General features: G+C 39.8%; 1 protein-coding gene across 1 annotated transcript in view; it reads left to right on the top strand.

Annotated features, from left to right (window-relative positions):
• GTF2F2 (general transcription factor IIF subunit 2) overlaps positions 1-20,718 on the top strand; it is a 154,692-nt gene that overhangs the window by 3,713 nt on the left and 130,261 nt on the right. The window contains exon 2 of the mRNA XM_082700653.1: positions 9,617-9,690. Coding sequence (XP_082556779.1) covers positions 9,617-9,690 — 74 coding nt within the window. The remainder of the gene's footprint in view (positions 1-9,616; positions 9,691-20,718) is intronic.

Here is a 20,718-nt window from a genome sequence, read left to right as displayed (position 1 = left end):
TTTTAATAGGTAATAGACGTGGTTGGATTTAACTTTATGATGGGTACCATGTGCTAAAATGTAAAGTCACAGTTTTTAACCTTGTTACCGAGCTAGTACTTAACAGTTTGCATTACCTATTCTGTTGCTCAGTCTGTGCCACTTTACATTGCCAACTAGTCACACTATTACTACCCAGTTTATAACAAATCATGGTTTAAAAATTATAGAATATTTAAAAATATTTTAGCATAGTTCTGTTGTATGGCTCCCATTATTTAGACTTCTGGAAAAATCATCTTGTTACGGCTGGCTGGAGGGTAAGGTACATACACGATGGGGAAGAGGAGGAGATAAAGTTAGGAAGGTTATTAGGAGTGGTGGGATTTTTGTAAGTAATGAGTAGTATAGTGAGGCTTGAATTATAACAAATGGTACCTCCTTTTGAGGGAAAGAACAAGTGGAGGTTTTTTGTTTGTTTGTTTGTTTGTTTGTTTTTTAAGATTCTATTTATTTATTTGAGAGAGAGAGAAAGAGAGAACACGAGCAGGGGGAAGGGCAGAGGGAGAAGCAGGCTCCCGGCTGAGCAGGGAGCCTGATAGGGGACTCTATCCCAGGACTCTGGGATCATGACCTGAGCTGAAGGCACACACTTAACTGACTGAGTCACCCAGGCATCCCCAAGTGGAGGTATTAAGAAGGCCTGAATAGGTCTAAGCAGCAGCTTTCTAGCGCCCAGAAAGTTGTTTCTAACCCAGTCAGCTTTCCTCTTCTAGGCATTTTGACTAATGCTTGTTGGAGGAAAGGATCAAGAAAGACAAAAAAGGAACTTAGTTTTCATATGTACCAAGTATTTTATACAAAGCAAACCTATGAAGTAGATACTAAATATCTGCATTTTCCAGATGATGAAATTGAGGCATGGGGAGGTTATCTTACCCAAGTAAGGAACAGTGTTTCAAATTTAGGTCTGTTTGGCTACATAGCTCATGCCAAGAGTAGGAAATGTCTTTTTACCAGCTTAGGTCTCTTTCAAGAATTATCTCCCTGGGGACTAGAGGTGCAGGGAGGACTTCATTGCCGCCTTTGTTTCTTTGAGAGAGAGAGAAAGCACATGTGAGAGGGAGGGGTCGAGGGAGAGGGGGAAGTAGACTCTGATGAGCAGGGAGCCCAATGCGGGACTCAGCCTCAGGACCCTGAGATGACATGAGTGGAAGGCTGATGTTAACGGACTGAGCTACCCAGGCGCTCCTGGGGACTTCATTTTTGTGACCTTGGATCTTGTCAGTTCCATGTGGTGATCTTCAAAAACACATGGGAATAAAAGCTCCGTGTCACAGACAAGGCTTCTCAGGAAGCTGATTCTGAGATGATTAGGTTTAGATTATTAGGGAGTGTTCCTGGGATCATCGCCTGTGGAAGGAAGAAGACTTAAACAGGATTGGTAAGTGGGTATGATGCAGTCTCACGGAAAGCTGAGGATGATTCCACAGGGAGTCTTCCAGGTGTCCTGATTTGGGGTGAGGTATACCCTATGTTGACCTGTCATTGTATGTGGTTTGCCCTAGAAAGAGTGTGATCTTGGCCAGAAGAAAAAAGAAAAGGGGCGCCTGGGTGGCTCAGTAGGTTGAGCTCCTGCCTTTGGCTGAGATCACGATCTCAGGATCCTGGGATCCAGCCTGGCATCAGGCTCTCTGCTCAGCAGGGAGCCTGCTTCCCCCTCTCTCTCCCTGCCTCTCTGCCTACTTGTGATCTCTCTCTCTTTCTCTCTCTCTCAAATAAATAAATAAAATCTTAAAAAAAAAAAAAAGAAAGAAAGAGGGAAGGAAGGAGCCAGTTCCCACATCACCTCTCTTCAGCTAAGTCAATGCCAAAGAGGGGCTAACAGCAAAGGGCTCTCTGTGGCCACACTCCCAGCAGCTGGGAGAAAAAGGCCTTCAGTCCTAAAGGGGGACATGGATGTCACATCACAGTGTCCATTACAGTGCCCTTAATTTGCTTGTATTCTGGGAGAAACAGGGTTTGGAGACTAGTAGTTACAGAACTAGATATTTGCTGAAGCAAAGTTAGCACAGAAGTTCAGGGGAGTAACATCTGTACATATCATCTTAGCACCTTAGCTTCAGAGTCATGGTTGACCTTACTGCTCTGCCTGCCGTGTATGAATGGGTGTGTGGACTGATTCATCCCACAAGCTTTCAGTGATTGCCAGTCATTGTGCCAGGCTCTGAGTATGTTACGGTGAGTCGAAACAGATGTGGCCCCGTCTCTGTGAACTGGGATTTATAGTTTACTGCAGGAGATAGGCATCCATTAAATATTAGTTCTAATGAAAGCAGTTACAGACTTATCTCTCTGGACACTGAAGCCAGGAATAGTCTTCTGTCAGTGTGGATAATGAATTTGACCTAGTCTAGAGGGTCAAGGGAAGTTTACCTGCGGAAATAATGCTTAAGTGAGTCATTTTCTGTTACTGTCTTTGGAAATCTGAGAAGACATCCCCTGTTGTACCTAATATCTTGTCTCCATCTGATCTTCTTTAATGAATATGGAGACAGTGGAAACAACACGTATCTTACAAGTGACATGTTCACATGAGTGTTTTGGGAAATTTTACTTAGAGTAGAATTCAGGTGTTCTTATAAAAAGTAATTATGTGAGGAGATACACAGTTACTACAGTCAAGCTATTTCACTATGTATATCAGATCATCTTGTTGTATACCTTAAGTATATACAACTTGATTAAAAAATAAAAGAAAACATTTCAATTAAAAATATCAGCCATTCAAAATAGTATTTTGGAGGCTTGGGACCATAAATGCTATTAGTTTTTCTTCCTCATTTCCCTCCCTTTTTTCAGACTTAATGCTAATGGGCTGGAACTTCTGGGAAACTCACTTCCATAAGCTCTTGGTATAGAGAGTTATATGTATATGATTGACATACTGTCCTAAATGTATTCAGTTTTTCATTGAAAGAGTATAGCATTTTGGCAACCTTTTGAATTAAATAAGCTGGTAGGCTTCCCTGGGAATTTACAAGTTTATTATAATGATGATAATGCAGTATGAGTTCCAAACTTATTTATATCAATTAACTTCTAGAGCATAGTCTTTTTTTGGTAAGTTTTCAGTTGCTTGTGTTAGGTACAACTTACTGTAGTGAATTTGATTATTTAATTTGTTTTAGTGTACGATATAGACTTCACTTTGAACTTCTGGTTGTTTGATGGCTTAAATTGTCATCTCTAGTAGTTTGATCAGAGACTCTTTTGACTTGCTTAATGTAGTGAAGAAGTGTGATCTTCTCAAGAGTTCAGTGGTCCAGAATATTCTTGTCTCTCCCTTATCTTAATAGCATCTCCAGGAACTAGCAGTAAGTGGATAGAGGCAGACTGGAAAATGATGCTCTCCACTCTTGGCATTTTCTTCCTTCCCCCTTGAGGTAGATCTCTGAAATAAGGTTTTTCTCTGAGAATGCAGTGAGGTTTATTAAAATTAAATTCTGTATCCTGGATGTATCCCAAAAATGTCATCATTGTTATTACATTAACATTAGCTAATGTTTCCTCAGTATCCAGTCATTAAAATAGCTGCTCCTGCTACGTGCCAGGCTATTCTAGATGGGCTAGGGATATGGCAGTAAACAAAACAGACAAAAAAACCTGCCTTTTGCAGCTCACATTCTAATGGGGAAGGAGGATAGACAGTAAACTAACATATTTATAGCCCATGGTAAGTGCTCTGAAGAAACATGAATCAGGTCAAATGTGTAGTAAGTAGCTGGGGATGTTGTTTTATTTTTATTTTTTTAAAAAAGATTTTATTTATTTATTTGACAGAGCAAGAGATAACAAGCAAGCAGAGCAGCAGAGGGAGAGAGAGAAGCAGGCTCCCTACTGAGCAGGGAGCCTGAGGTAGAGCTCGATCCCAAGACCCTGGGATCATGACCTAAGCCAAACGCAGTCTCTTAACCAGCCTAGCCACCCAGGTGCCCTGGGGATGCTCTTTTAAGTAGGATGGGGGAAGGGCCTCACTGATAAGGTGGTGTGTGATCAGAGACCTAAAGGATATTATGGGGGCATGCGTTCCAGATATCTGGGGCAAAGAGTATTCCAGAGAGAAGTAACAGCAATTCAAAGGCCCTCAGATACGAGGTGCTGGGAATGTTCTCAGAGTCAAATGAATGAGAGAAAGTAGTAGGAGATGAGGCCATGGGCTAGCAGGGGGCTTGAAACACGTAAGACATCATAGAATTTTTACTCAGAGTGACATGGAGAGGGAGTAGTCCTAGAGCAGCAACATGGCATGGTGATTATGGAGCTGGACTGCCTAGGTTAGAATCCTGGCTTCATCACTAGTAATTGTGAGACCTTAGGCAAATAACTTTTGGGTCTCATTTTTTTTAATCTGCAAAAATGGGGTAATAGTAGGGAAGCCTGGGTGACTCGGTTGAGCATCTGTCTCTTGGTTTCGGCTCAATCATGATCTTCTGGTTGTGGGATCCAGCCCTGCATTGGGCTCTGTGCACAGTGCGAAGTCTGTTTTAGATTTTCTCTCCCTCTCTCAAATAAATAAAATCTTTAAAAAACTGAGATAATAATAGAGTTGTTAAGAGGATTAAGTGAAGTAACATCTGTAAAGTGATCAGAAAAGTACCTGGCTTGTAGTAAGCACTATGTAGATGTCTATGAAGTAAATCGAAAGGCTTTGAGCAGAATAGTATTAGTTGACTTCTGTTTTACGATAATGACTCTGGCTGCTCTCTTGAGAATAAACTGGACGTGGACAAGAGTGGAAGTTAGGAAATCTAGAGGCTATTACAATTATACAAAAGATGATGGTGGCTTGGGCTAGGATGGTAACCCTGGAATGGGTGAGAAGGGGCTGGAGTCCTGCTATAATTTGAAGTTGTTGCTCATAGAATATATCAGATGGTTGGATGTGGAATTGAGATAAAAGTAGCTATTCAGGGTAACTGCACAAAGTTTCAGACTGAGTACCTGGAAAAATGGAGTTGACTTTTACTGAGCTATGGAAAATTGTGGGAGGAACAGGTTATGAGGGAGAAATTAGAGTTTTGGTATGGATATTTTAAGTTTGAAATGTCCACTGAATAATTCAGATGGAGAGCTTAAGTAGGCAATTAGTTATATAAGTTGGAACTTAAGGGGAGTTGCTCTAAATTTTAAGGGGACTTGCTCTAAATTTGGGAGTTGTTATTATACAGTATTTAAAGTCATGAGGCTGGATGAGAGTACATAAGATTGAATCCAGGTAGAGGAGAGAAGAGGTCTGAAGACTGAAACCAGAACCCTCTGCAGGTGAGAGGCTGGGAAAGTGAGAATCTAGATGTGTGGGGACCATAAAGGAGAATCCAGAGAACTATGAGGAAAATCAAGAGAGATTGTGGTAACTTGAAGCCAAGTGAAGGAAGTGTTTGAAGGAGGAGCAAACAGTTCTCAAATATTGTTGATAGGTGTGGAAGATGAGACTGTACATTGGCTTGGCAGTGTGGAGATACTTGGTAACTAGGTCATCATTTTTAGTGGAGTGGTAGAGAGGAAGCCCTGTCTAGAGTAAAACAAAATGGCAGAAGAGGAACTGCAGTCAGGCAGCAGGGACAGCTTTCAAAAAGCTTTGCTGAGGGGCACCTGGGTGGCTCAGTGGGTTAAGCCTCTGCCTTCCGCTCATGTCATGATCTTAGGGTCCTGGGATTGAGCCCCACATTAGGCTCTCTGCTGAGCAGAAAGCCTGCTTCCCCTCTCTCTGCCTCTCTGCCTACTTGTGATTTTTGTCAATAAGTAAATTAAAAAAAAAAATCTAAAAAAAAAAAAGCTTTGCTGAAAAGAGAGGTGGAAAAATGGGACAGTGTGTGTAAAGAGTTATAGACTCTGCTCTTACTAGGTGTGTAACCTTGGGCAAATTTGCTAATTTTCATGTGCCTCAGTTTACTCATTTGCAAACTGGAGGAAATAACAAGACTGTGTGAAGATAAAGTGGTTAATACATTTAAAACATTGGAAGAGTGCTTGTCACTTAACGTATTAGTTATCTCTTCCTATATAACCACAGACGTAGAGGCTTAAAACAACATACATTTATTATTTCATGGTTTTGGTGGATCAGGAGCCCTGACATGGCTTAATGGGGTCTCCTGCTTCAGAGTCTCTCACAGGTTACAGTCAAGGTGTCAGCCAGGGCAGAATTCTCATATGAAGTCGTGACTAGGGAAAGAATGTTTCCAAGCGTGTGGGATTGGCCGATTGCAGTTCCTCGAGGTTATTGGACCCAAGGCCTAGGCTTCCTACCTGCCTACTTACTGGAGCCTGTCCTTAGTTTCTTGCCACCTGGGCCTCCCCAGCATGACAGCTCACTTCATCAAAGTGTGCAGACTGAAAAAACAAGAGAAACAAGGTACAAGTTTCTGTCTTATGTAACCTAATCACAGAAGTAACATCCCATGTGGAGAAAAGGAACCCTCTTGCACTGTTGGTGGGAAGGCAGAGTTGTGCAGCCACTATGGAAAGAAAACAGCATGGTGGTTCCTCAGAAAGTTGAAAGTAGAGCTACCCTTTGATCCAGGAATCACACTACTGGGTATTTACCCAAACAATGAAAAAACACTAATTCAGAGGGATATATGCACCCCATGTTTGTAGTAGCATTATTTATACTAGCCAAGATACGGAAACAGCCCAAATGTCTATCAGTTGATGAATGGATAAAGAAGATGTGGTGTGTGAACACACACACACACACACACCACACCACACAGGAATATTATTTAGCCATAAAAAAGAATGATATCTTGCCATTTACGGCAACATGGACAGAATTAGAGTGTTAGTGCTAAGTGAAATAAGTCAGAGAAAGACAAATACCTTATGATATCAGTCATATGTGGAATTAAAACAAAACAAAACAAGTGAACAAAGGTGGGGGAAGAGAATTAAACCCAGAAACAGATTTTTATTTATAGAGAACAAACTGATGGTTATCAGAGGGGAGGTGAATGGGGGGAATGGGTGAAATAGGTGATGGGGATTAAGGAGTTGCACATGTTGTGTGATGAGCACTGGGTAATGAAAATAAAAACTTAAAAAAAAAAAAAAAGAAAAGATGGGGCGCCTGGGTGGCTCAGTATGTTAAGTGTCTGCCTTGATCCCAGGGTCCTGGGATGGAACCCCACCCACATCAGGCTCCCTGCTCAGCAGGCAGTCTGCTTCTCCCTCTCCATCTTTGTGTGCGCATGCTCTCCTCTCTCTCTCTCTCTCTCTCTCTGTCTCAAATAAATAAAGAAAGAAATCTTAAAAAAAAAAAAAAAGAAGAAGAAGAAAATGGGGTACCTGGCTGTCTCAGTCAGTAGAGCATGTGACTCTTGATCTCACAGTTGTAAGTTCATGCCACATGTTGGGTGTGAAAGCCATTGGACAAATTTTGTAGCCAAAAAATAAAAATAAACAAATGAATCCTAGCCATAGGAGAAGGGGAGTAACACCCCATCACCTTTGCCATGTTGTATTGATGAGGAGCAAGTCACAGATCTCCTTCTCAAGAAGAGGTGATTACACAAGGCTGTGAATATCAGGAGGTGAGGATCATTGGGAGCCATTTTAAGAGTGTTCCTGCTGCATGTAGTGACACGGTAGTGTTGGTGGTCATCATCATGGTCATCATTCTGATGGGGGAATGATTAAGTAGATAAGAGGAGAAAAATGATTGGATTGAAGAAAAGATGTCCTTGGTTAGACTACAGGGGAAGAAATTCAGTGCACAGTGAAGGGACTGACCATTGTTCATCTATTGTTTTTAGAGGTAGTCAGAGTAAAGGCCTCAGCTGTGGCTACATGGTAGCTGTAGAGGTTCTTTTAATCCTTGTTCCCTAGTTGGTAGAGAAGTTAGGTTATCAGCACAGAAAGAGAAGGGAGGGAGAGATGCTACTGTTGGCTTGAGAAGTGAAGAGAACTTGTGATTTAGCTGTAGTGGTAGAATGGATTGGCTAGGGAGATGGAGTTCAATTGCCAAGAATCTTGAAGGGCTTACTTGTTGTTAGTAGCCATATATTTCAAGTGAGACTAGTTAGCATCACTGTGAATTTTTCTGCAGCTGCTCAGGTACAGTGTAGAGAAGTAACACAATCAAATCACACCAATTAATTAAGTACCAGTAGAGATTTGCTTTAATCGGGATTAAGGTTCTGCCGGGCCAGCATGATGGAGGTAGGGGCAAGGGAATGACGGATGTAAAGACGGGACATACAGAGCTAGGGAAAAGTGCAGAGATGTTAGAGTTAGTGATTTGAAGGGATGGAAAAACTGTTGAAGTACTGAGGAGAGAGCCAGGAAGTTAGTGGTTAGTGTGATTGCTTGAAATACGAATTATGGAAGGGATACCACTACTGACAGGGAGAAAGTCTTGTGGTGTCTATATGTGTAGAGGACCCATTTGAACCAGTTACTTGGAATATGATGAAGAAAAGATACCATATTTCGTCTAGGGGCTTTATTAAGGAATATGACTAATGTTCAGTAATTTTGGTGTAAAGTATGCATACATAATTGAAGAAACACCATTAGAATTTTCCTTTAAACCTTTTATTCGTGATTTTTTACTATATCTAAACAAAGCAGTGCCATTTGTTTGACTGATAATCAAGTGGTTCTTTTTGCAAATGAAATCTGGTAAATAGAATTTTTTTTTTCTTTCCAGCTTTGGAAGCTCTGACTTAGTTCTACACTCATGTTCGTGTTATTGCAAGATTGCTGGGGGAAATAGTAGTGACACATGACACTCATTGAGTACTTGCCATATGTGAGGTTTTATGCTTCCTGCTTTGTATGCAGTATCTCATTCCTCACAATAGGCTAACATTGAAGGTGTGTGCTGATTCCACAGTTCAAACTGCCTCTTAGAAGAAAGATTCAGCATGTAGTCTCTTAACCTTTTGGGAAATTAAAATCCTTCTGGTTATACATATCTAGTTACCCAGATTGCCTGGTTCCATCATTTACACATTATATAATCTTGGCTAATTTATATAATCCCCGGGTATCCCAGATTCATAATCTGTAAAATGAGGTAATAAACAGTACCTACCTCATAGAGATGTGAGGATTAAATGTGTAAATACATGGAAACTCGTAACAGTGTCAGGAAAGTAGTACTACGTAAATGTTAGCTATGATATTTAATCATTTATTTCAGCAGATCTTTTATCATTGGTCAGAGTTATTGTCTTACAGTAAAACTTGACTTTGAAATCTTCTTAAACTTTGTGGTATCTCTAAATAATATGTTAGAGTATTCTACTCCTCTGAGAAACCTCTTCTAGTAGCCTTTCTCATGTCTGAACTTTCAGTGGGCTTGTTTGGGAACATAAGTTAACGCTTTGTTAAGGTATTTGACTAGTGTTAATATTGGGTCACCAGCTTGATTGACTTTAAGATCTTTGAAATTTAAAATGATTTATTAGTATCCCTTATAGTGCAAAATGTATAATGGAAGGCTGATACTCAATGATCAGTTTCTTACTATAGACAGGAAGTAAAGTAGAAGCAGTATATCATTTTATGTTTAAGAAGTTTGTTAGCATCTAAAGCATAGTCTTACTAGTGTTTTATTTATTTTTTTTAGGTTCCTAAATATTTGTCACAGCAATGGGCTAAAGCTCCTGGAAGAGGTGAAGTTGGGAAACTGCGGATTGCCAAGTAAGTTATTTCTATATTTTTGACATCTTAAAAAGCTGTTTTTTGAAATTTTTGTAGGTCCTTTAAAGTGTAATAACAGTTCTTTTTTGGATAGAGAATGTACCTGGAAAAGGAGAAGTAATGAGCATGCTAAGACATGTCAAGAGATGGTTAGGTGCACTCTAAGGAGTTATGTGTGCACATGCATGTTTGTACATATGCATATAGATATGTGTGTGTGCATGCACCGACACACACACACACACACACACACACACCCTCTCTAGTGATCGGTGTAAATATAAAGTTAGGTTTATTGGCCATGAAGCAGCACAGTATGTAGCTCCCTCATCCCTCCATCATCTCCACATCTTCTGAAGAGGTATGCTGGGGTTGGGTGTAACTGGATGCACCCCATTAAGTGCTTTAGTAGAAAGGTTTTTGTCATTGTCCCACCATGCCTACCTGTAGATGCATTGGAAAAGCATAGGAAACACGTGGTAAGCAGTGTAATGGTGTAGTTTCCTTGTTGAAAAAATGGTCTTGTTAGGAAAGGAAGCCTCCAAAGCTCACTTGGTATCAGCCAGAGGCCTTACATTCCACTCTGTCCATTCGTTCTTAACCCAGCTGTAATCAAATTTTCACGCATGCTACTCCATTGAAATAGCTCTAATTTGTCATCACTGTCTTCCTCTTTATCAGTTAGCTTTTGTTTCATAACAGAGCAGCCCAAAATTTAGTGGCTTAGAACAAAAACCATTTTATTTGTTTATTTTTCTGTGGGGCAGTTCCGTTTGGGGCTGACCTGACTGGTCTTCCTGGTTAGAATGGCCTCACTCATGTATCTAGTAGTTGGCTTGCTATCAGCTGGGGCAGGGGCCGTGTATGTTTCATTTCCAGCATGCTCATTCACATGATGGTGAAAGTGTGCTCATGGTTGCCAAGTCCTACTGAGGATGCAACTCATGCAGCCAAGCCCAGATTCAAGCAGGGTGCAGTAGACCCCACTCTCGGTGGGAGTCACTGCAAAGGATTTCTAGTCCTTTTTTGCAGTCTGGCACATCCACATTCCTAAATCTGAGTCATCTACCAGCTTTCCTAATTGTCCTTCAACAGACTTTGACATAGTAATGATTCCTTTCCTCACACCCAATTTTTCATTTCACTTCTGGGACCCTACTCTCTTGATTATCTTAGCTAGTAGGCTGTTCCTTCTCAGTCTTTTGCTGGCCCCTTCTCATCTTCTGAGTCTCTACATGTTATCTGACCCCAGGATTTTCTTTCTAATTCTTTTTTCTTTCTTACTTACCTTTGTTCTGACATATCTTTTAACTCTTCATTTTGTTTGAACAAAATATTGATTGGAAACAGTCATGCTTTTATATCCAAAGTTCTGAAGTTAGGTGGGGACAAGTAATATCTTATCCTCTCAGGAAATGACTACATGTTGAATAGCAGTACCAGGTTTGAATTCAGGACTTTGAGTGGTAAGAAAACTCCAGAAGGTGTCCATTCCAGCTCTGTCACTTACTATCAGTGAGCTTTTGTACAGGTCACTTCATCTTTTGAGTTTTAGGTTCCTTATCCCCAAAGTTGCCTATTTTGGAGGCCTTTTTTGTGAATCCAGTGAGATAATATGGAAATGGTTGCCATTTATTAGTATATTTAACTTTATAAAATAAACCAATTTCTGGTAAGTTGTAGATAAATCACATTTTCTTGTGAGTTGTCATACTTTTATTGAAAGAAAAAAGGAATGCACACTTTGCATACTTTTAAATCTGTGATCTTTTTTCTTTTTTAATGCAGATAATTAATACTTTTTCTCTTGTGGATTCAGAATTCCTTATAATTGGTTTTACTGAAAATGGGAGTCACTATCAAGATAAAATCTCAGCTATGTATGTCACTGAAAAAAGGCAGACTACAGGAAAAACGCATTTAAGTGATGAACCATGTGGTTTTATGTAGTAACTAGACTAGAACTCCAGACCTGGGTTCTAGTCCTAAGTGGCTCTTGAAAGTTCTTTGGCCTTCGCTCTCTAAGCCTTAGCTTTCTTGTTTGTAAAATGTGGAAAATAATGCCTCACTAACCCATAGAATATTTATGAGACAAAGGAAATAGCTTAGGGTTGGTTTAAATGCATGGTAAACTCAGATGTTGTCCTTTTTCTGCCGTAAACATTGCATTCCTCAAAATCTCTGTATGAGGAAAATACCTAATTGAGGACTGTGAAATCTTTTTTTTTTTTTTTTTTTTTTTGGTGTGGGAAGACAGGGCTAGCATGGGGAATAGGGTAAAAGCTGAGGTTCAGGGAAACCTCTGCAAGCCTTTTGATCCCTAAAGTAGAACGAAGACAGCATGCTAAATAAGCAGCCGTGGGTATGCCACAGAATCTTTCTTCATCAGCCTTTGCTGGGTAGAAAATTTCAAGCTCTTTTTCTTCCTTATTTGAAGCAGATGGTTTACACAGTTGCATCTGATATTGGGTGGCCAGCCCCCTAGGTTTGCCTGGACAGGCCCCGTTTACATATTTCCCTGTGCAGTTATTACTCGTGTCCCCTCTGTCACGCTCTAGAGTATACTGATTGTGACAGTAAGCTGTTTGCATTTAATGTTGTCAGGTGTGCATGTATTCTTTATGTTAAGGTAAAAGATCTAGCAGATTTTCTACCTAACATGATAAGGCTCTGTAGCACAATGGATAGTGCATTGGACTTCTAACATGATACATAACCAGTCTTGTCTTACAGATCTAGATCCTTTTAATGATGAAAACAGATTCATAATAACTAGTACCCTAAGATTGCAATGGAAATGCTTAAAAACAGCATATTCCATAGTAGGTCTCCTGGCTTGCTATCTTGTTTGTGCTATTAATTCTTTCAGTTTTCATTCCTTTTTTTTTTTTTTAAAGCTTACTCATTTTACTAATCTCTACACCCAACATGGGGGTCGAACTCACAACCCTGAGATCAAGAGTTACATGCTCTTCTGACTGAATCAGCAGGCGCCCCAGTTTTCATTCCTTTTACTGACTTACTAAATTCACTATTAAGCAAGTGTAGGATGATAAGGAATGGCTTTTCAGTCCATGTGATGAGGTTATCAAGATTTTATTTGATTTCAAGCTAAATATGAGTCATCAGAGTTATGTGGCTATAAACAAAAGATTCCATTAATAGATGTTTGTTGCTTAGAATGAAGTGGGATGATAATCCCACTCTTTTCTTTCCCAGTTCCTGTATGGTGCAAACATTATGTTCAGTTCTTAGTGCTATACTTAAAGACAAATAAGTCTATGCTGTGCTATAGACAAATAAGTTCATAACTTATTTGATGTACTGATGGACTTATTTTGCTTAGCATCCTAGTCCCTTTAGTAGAGTGAGACTAGGATAAAGAGAAAACTAAAAAGCTCAGTGCCCTGTAAGGAGTATTTGAAGGTACTATGGCTGTTGAGAGAAGCCTTAAGGCATACCAGGTAAAACCATCTTCAAATTTTCTTTCTTTTTTTTTTAAGCAAGATTTAGCCCGCTCTTTTTGTTTTGTTTTGTTTTGTTTTGTTTAAGATTTTATTTATTTATTTGACAGAGAGAGAGATCACAAGTAGGCAAAGAGGCAGACGGGGGCAGGGGAAGCAAGCTCCCTGCATTGCAGAGAGCCCGATGCGGGCCTCAATCCCAGGACCCTGAGATCATGACTTGAGCCAAAGGCAGAGGCTTAACCCACTGAGCCACCCAGGCGCCCCATCTTCAAATATTTTTAAGGCTAGGAAATACATAATCAACTATTGATTTTTAGAGGCAGATTAACCAGTTTATGGATTATCTATATGGCAAAAGAATGTATATTTGGGTAAAACATGAAAACAGTTAAGGTTTTTAAAAGCCAGGGTAGCGTACTGGTTATGAGTATGGACTCAGGAGTCATTCAGCTCTGGACTTGTCCAGACCTTGTCGCTTACTAGTTATGTGATTTTAGGTGAGTTGCTTCCCCTCTCTGTTTCCTCATCTATTGAAAGGAATTGGTATTAATACTTCTTGGGTTCAATGCATGTAAAATGGTCAGTAGTGTTCACCTACTGTCGTGCCACAAACTGCACAGTATAGACCATTGGCCCTGCTTATGTCTGATGTGGATTGGGGATGGGCCTCCCTTCCCCAGCACATCTCCCAAAGATAGTAGCAGCTTGCTGAGCATTGGGCCAGAAGCTAGGAAGATCTACCTTGTGTGGTTGTTCATTCCAACAGAGACAGGCCTGTGGAGTAGAGAAATTGGGAGAGGCAGAGGAGGAGGAGAAAACATGCAGCTGAGAGTGCAGCTTTCCCCAAATTTGGTGTTGTTTATACCTGGAAAAAGGACAGTTAGCCTTTTTTAGCAGCTGTTAACATTTGGGCCATTTTTCTTCCAGTTTATGTAATGTTTCTAAATCATTGTACTTGGATTACTTTTATCCCTTTTGATATCTGATGTGTACTGCATTTTAGTTAGCTTATAGTTTTGTTTTAGCTTGTTTCATTTCCCCCCATCCGCAATCCTCTAAGTTGTTTGGGTTTTAAAACCAGCCTTCTGGGGCACCTGGGTGATCCAGTCGGTTAAGCATCTGCCTTCAGCTCAGGTCATGGTCTCAGGGGTCCTGGGTTGGAGTCCCGCATCGGGCTCCCTTCTTATCGAGCAGTCTGCTTCTCTCTCTTCCTCTGTCCCTTCCCCCTGCTTGTGCCCTCTCTCTCTCTGTCTCTCTTCTTTCTCTCAAATAAAGTCTAACAAAAAAAAATAAAAGAACAAAACCTCAAAACAAACAAAAAAACCCAACTAACTTTCTTTCTTTCTCTTTCTTTCTATTAACATATAATGTATTATTTGTTTCAAGAGTAGGGGTCAGTGATACATAAGTCTTGCACAATTTACAGAGCTCAGCATAGCACATACCCTCCCCAGTGTCCATTACGCTGCCACTATATTCCTCCCACCTCACTTTCATTCCAGTTTGTTTCCTGAGATTAAGAGTCTCTTATGGTTTGTCTCCCGCTCTGATTTCATTTTTTCCTCTCTTCCCCCATGATCCTTTGCCTTGTTTCTCAAATTCCTCATATCAGAGAGATCCTATGATAATTGTCTTTCTCTGATAGACTTATTTTGCTCAGCATAATACCCTCTAGTTCCATCCATTTCATTGTAAATGGCAAGATCTCATTTTTTGATGGCTGCATAGTATTCCTGTGTGTGTGTGTGTGTGTGTGTGTGTGTTTATACACACACCACATCTTCTTTATCCATTCATCTGTTGATGGACATCTAGGCTCTTTCCATAGTTTGGCTGTTGTGGACATTGCTGCTGTAAACATTGGGGTGCACGTGCCCCTTCAGATCACTACATTTGTATCTTTAGGGTAAATACCCAGTAGTGTGATTGCTAGGTCATGGGGTAGCTCTATTTTTAACTTTTCAAGGAACCTCCATGCTGTTTTCCAGAGTGGCTGCACCAGCTTGCATTCCCACCAACAGTGTTGGAGGGTTCCCCTTTCTCCTCATCCTCACCAACATCTGTCTTTTCCTAACTTGTTAATTTTAGTCATTCTGTCTGGTGTGAGGTAAACAACCTTCTTTCTACATCACCATCCTGCCTCAGAAAACTTCGGTTTTTGAAATGCTTTCCGTATGCTCTATTTTATTGACAATCATGCAGTCTGTACTAGTAAAGCTTTTGTCAGAGACTTAATATCTAGCTTTATTTCTTAACACACATAACATTGAAGATCATTAAAAATATGCAGACAAAAAATGAGATATAATTTTTCTGTTATAAAATTGACTGAATTTAGAATAATCTTGTACTGATGAGTTTAAGTCAGTGTGAACTTTCTGAAGACCAGCCTGGCAGCATATATATGCATACATACATATATGTATACATAACACAGTCACATGTACTAACATACACATTACTGCTCAAAATAAAGAATAATAATCCCACTGTTTTCTAGTTAGCTCACAGTGCTGTTTGTTCAGTTCTTGCTGCTGCCTTTATAGAAAGACACAGATAAACTCATCCAGCAGAGTGGGACTGGGATAATGAGAAGGCTAGAAATAACTAATAACATATTCATGTTCTTGACCCGGCATTTTCACGGAACTTATCCTGTGGAAGTAACAAGTTAGTGATGCAAAAATTGAGGATATTCATTTTAGCATTGTTACAGAGAAAAATTAGTAATATTCTCAGATCCTTAGTAGGGTATTAATGAAGTAACCCGGGCCCATTTTGAAATTATTTAATACTTTTATTTTTACTTTAATTTTATTCTTTTTTAAAGGTTTTATTTATTTGTGTGAGAGTGAGTGAGCGAGCACACAAGCAGGGGGAGCAGCAGGCAGAGGGAGAAGCAGGCTCCTCATATCGAGCCTGATGCGGAACTTGATCCCAGGATCCTGGGATCCTGACCCGAGCCAAAGGCAGACACTTAATGAACTGAGCCACCCAGGCGTCCCTTAATATTTTTATTTTAAAACTACAGAAAAGTTAGAAGAACAGTACAGAGGGCTTTTTTTTCTTTTTTACGACAAAAAGGGTATTCTTGTACATATTATAGTCATAGCATATCCCTTCAAATCAGTTGATTAAAATCAAATAGTACTACCTAATCCTTAGACTTTATTCAAGATTTGCCAGTTGTCTTCATCCTGTTTTATAGCAAAAGAATCCAGTGCAAAATCTTGAATTGTATTCTGTTGTCAGGTCTCTTAGTTTTCTTAAATCTAGAACATTTGGAAGTCTTTCCTCGACTTGGGTACTCTGTATGAACGCTCTCCATTATTTTATGAAATTTGAGTTTGATGTTTCTTCATGGGTACATTGGCGTTACGTATCTTTGGCAAGAATATCAGTGAAGGTGAAGCTGGGTTCTTACTGTATTCTAGCAAGGTTTGCATGTTTTCATTTTGTCCCATTACTGGTAGTGGTAACTTTGATCACTTGATTAAGGAGAGTCTTATGCTTTTTCATTGTAAATTTATTCTTTTCGCCTCAGGTGGTACTTTGGGACTATGTAAATATTCCATTCCTCATTAGATTTTCCACTTTATTTTATCTTGGTTAGTATGAATTCTTGATTCCTGTTTTAGTTAATGGGTCACGATTTGTTAACAGTCATCATTTATTCTGATGTTGAAATTGTCCAAATGTAGCCATTGGAAGCTCCTCCTAAGCTGGTTCCCATGTCCATTTTTTTTCTTTATTGTGGTAAAAACAAATAAAAATTTACCATCTTAACCCTTTCTCAGTGTACATTTCAATAGTGTAAGTCCTGTGGCCTTTTGACTTGTCTTTGTCATTCTTTGAACACTTACTTTTTGTCATAGAAAAAAGGTATAGATTCATCTTACGTATTTCTGTCTGAGCCTGAAGTCCCATATTTTTCCATGGATCCTAGTTGTTTCTAGAGAATGATATTTAGAAGTTAAGATCTGGATACTACAAGTGCTCATTGTTGTTCCCAGACCCCTTTAGGGACAGAGTTAGGGAGTATATGTACCATACACATTTACATCTATATTAATTTGTATATTTTTATATTTTGAAAATAATAAATTTACACCAGTATCCAGTTCTAGTCCAACACCACTGAATGTTTTCAGTTTTCTCCCTTTTCCTGTTTGTACCTCTTTTCTGAAAGTGAAGAACCTGGTTCCTGTTGTATTTAATACATATTCACTTACTTGTTTGGGCCTCTGTTCTACTTGTTTAGAACCCCATCTTCCCCACCAATGTGAATGCCCTCCCCACCTGACTTGGGCTATGGCATCCCCTATTAGGCTGCTGCTTTTGCAGTTCTCCACTGCAAAAGGGATGTTCTTTTCAGCACATTCAGACTGTCATCCCCTCCTGTCCTCATATACATGCCTGTTTACCCCTCTAGGACTCCCAGCAGCGGGCTTTAGGTTTTCTTCCCATGTGAATGAGCTGACCCTGCTACATTCTAACACACTTCTCATTGAGCCATCCTTTGTGGGGATGCCCTCCTTACCCTCCGGGGCTCTGACACCTTGCCCCAGGCTACCTCTTCTGCCCCTGGTACTTGTTTTTCATCTCATTTAGTCTATGCTTAACCCTGCTCAACCCAGTCTGCAGATACCTACCTTGCTTGGCTTCACCTGATGGTGAAATTTTGAGCTGAATTGTTCAAGAAGGGGATGTATGAATAGGAATTCAAAACAAAACCAAAAAATCCAGGGATGCCTGGGTGGCTCAGTTGGAAGAACGTGTGACTCTTGATCTCAGGGGTTGTGAGTTCAAGCTCCACATTGGGTGTAGAAATTACTTAAATAAATAAAACTTTAAAAAAAAAATGAGGGCACATGAAGTAATAAGCACCGGGTGTTATATGCGATTTATGAATCAGTGAATGCTACCTCTGAAACTAATAATACAGTATATGTTAATTAAATTAACATATGTTAATTAAATTAACATATTAACTGATTAAATTAATCAGTGAATGCTACCTCTGAAACTAATAATACAGTATATGTTAATTAAATTGAATTTAAATAAAAATTTTTTCAAAAATCTTGAACCAGTTAAAAGTTTTGGTATTACTTGGTTGATTCACTTACCTTGGAAAACGAGGTGTTTTATTGATTAGTGAAAAGTCTCCTCCTATTGGTGTCAAATCTAAGATGTATTTAAAAATAACAAAAAGGAAAGACAAATGATTAATTTTTTAAAAAGTCCAGAGGAATGGGGCTGAAGTATAAAGAAGTAGCTGTGGAGTATTGAGAAATGGACACAGAGTAATGAAGGAGAAACTAACTGCACAGCGTTAGGCATTCAGTGAAAGGATGGGCCACATGTTTGCTTCATTTATGTCTGAAGGTATTACTGTGTTAATGTTTTTAATTTTAACTGTAGTTCATCATGAAGAGGATGTATTTTATTGGTAATATTGAGTAACAAAAGGTCATATATATACCAAGACAAAAGAATATGTAATCCTTTAAAAATAAGTCTTGAAGTCTTCAAGGACTAGTTTTTATTCTGGAAAATGAACTCATCCAGAGCTCTTCAATCTCTTACCATTCCAGCTAAGATGAAGTTATAAATAAATACATGAAAATAAAGTTGTCATCCCCTCCTGTGTTCCCTAATTGCATCTGGGTGATTTTTTTGAGTCCCCCAGACTAGAAATGTCAGCATGGTCTTTAAACAGTCCTTTCCCCCTTGCTGCCTATTTCCAGTCATTTCCTCTTCCATCAGTTCTGACAGCTCGGATACCCTACCACACACTCCTCCTCCCATTCTGCCATTACCTGGCTCAAGCCTTCATGACTTTTTATGTGGGTTTTTGCATCAGCCTCATTCCAATTCAGTAAACATTCTACAGGGGCCTTCTCTGCATCTTTGCCTTTGTTTTGACTGCAGCTCCTATGTTGGAAAGGTAGTTAAACCAAATGCTGCTAGATGCCAGGTCCAGAAGTGATAGGGGAAGAACTGCAGTGAATTCATTGCTTGACTATCTGTGCATGTCCTAGGGATTGTTGTGCTGAATTGGGGGTCGGAGAGGGCATTGCTGCCAAATCTTCCAGTCTTTTGAGAGAAGCTGGAAATGCATATTTTGTGTGAAATCTTAGAATTTCTTCACTTCTGTTCTAAGTACTTTCCCAATGAAAAGAGAGTCAACATTGCATTTTAATATGTGAAAGACTGAGAAGTCCTGCAGGAAACAAACCTGTTTAAGATTCTGAACTTCTTAGTTTGGCCTAAGAGGCTCTTTACCACCTGACTCCTGCCTGCCATTCACTGATTTTAGAAAGAATGTACTAGGGACGCCTGGGTGGCTCAGTCTGCTAAGCAACTGTCTTCAGCTCAGGTCATGATGCCAGGGTCCTGGGATCAGGTCCATATCAGGTTCCTTGCTCAGCAGGGAACCTGCTTCTCCCTCCCTAAGATTTTAAGAAGAAAATCTTAAAAGGAAGACTATGCTGGATCTTCTCATGTCTGTGTTTAATTGGATTCTCTTAACCTGTAATGCCTCCATGTTGTTGACCTCACCCCTCATTCTGTTCATCTCTTGCTGGCTTTCCCATCTGCATTTTCATGACAGTGTGTTGTACCTCTGTCATCAAGTAACTATCCAGTTTATATTGTTCATGTATTGGATCTTTTTTCATTAAACTAAGACCTTTTTAAAAAGATTTTTTAAAAAATATTTACTTATTTGATAAGAGACACAGCGAAAGAGGAAACACAAGCAGGAGGAGTGGGAGAAGGAGAAGCAGGCCTCTCACTGAGCAGGGAGCCCAGTACAGGGCTCGATCCTAGGACCCTGGGATCGTGACCTGAGCTGAAGGCAGATTCTTAATGACTGAGCCACCCAGGCACCCCAAACTAGGACCTTCTTGATGATAAAGACCTATGTTCATACTATACCATGCACTTGGTAAAATGCCTAATGGTTGTAGAGTAGACACTTAATGACAGAATGAGTGGTTGAGCCACTGAATGAAGGCAGGTTGGAACTTGACCTGGTGTGATGGAAAAACATTAGTATTCTAACTGGTGTTCATATCCATTTTATATATATTCTGGTTCAAGTTTCTAGGAGCATGTTTTGTACTTTAGTCTTTTGTTCAAGTGATACGGCTCTCGATTGCTTGAGGAAATAAAGTTCATGTTCTGTACTGTAATACTCAAGATATCCCATGTTCTAGCTTCAGTTCTCCATCTTGGTTTATCTCCCACTATTCCTTTTTTTTAAAATAATTAATTAATTAATTAATTTAAAAACATTTTTGAAATATTTATTTATTTATTTGACAGACAGAGATCACAAGTAGGCAGAGAGGCAGACAGAGAGAGAGAGGAGGAAGCAGGCTCCCTGCTGAGCAGAGAGCCCAATGTGGGGCTTGACCCTGGGATCATGACCTGAGCCGAAAGCAGAGGCTTTAACCCACTGAGCCACCCAGGCGCCCCAATTAATTTATTTTTTTCAGCGTAACAGTATTCATTGTTTTTGCACCACACCCAGTGCTCCATGCAATCTGTGCCC

This window comes from Mustela nivalis (genome assembly GCF_964662115.1).
Source record: "Mustela nivalis genome assembly, chromosome: 15".
Classification (NCBI taxonomy): domain Eukaryota; kingdom Metazoa; phylum Chordata; class Mammalia; order Carnivora; family Mustelidae; genus Mustela; species Mustela nivalis.
Note: the sequence above shows the minus strand (reverse complement) of the source record. Positions and strands in the feature narration are given on the sequence as shown.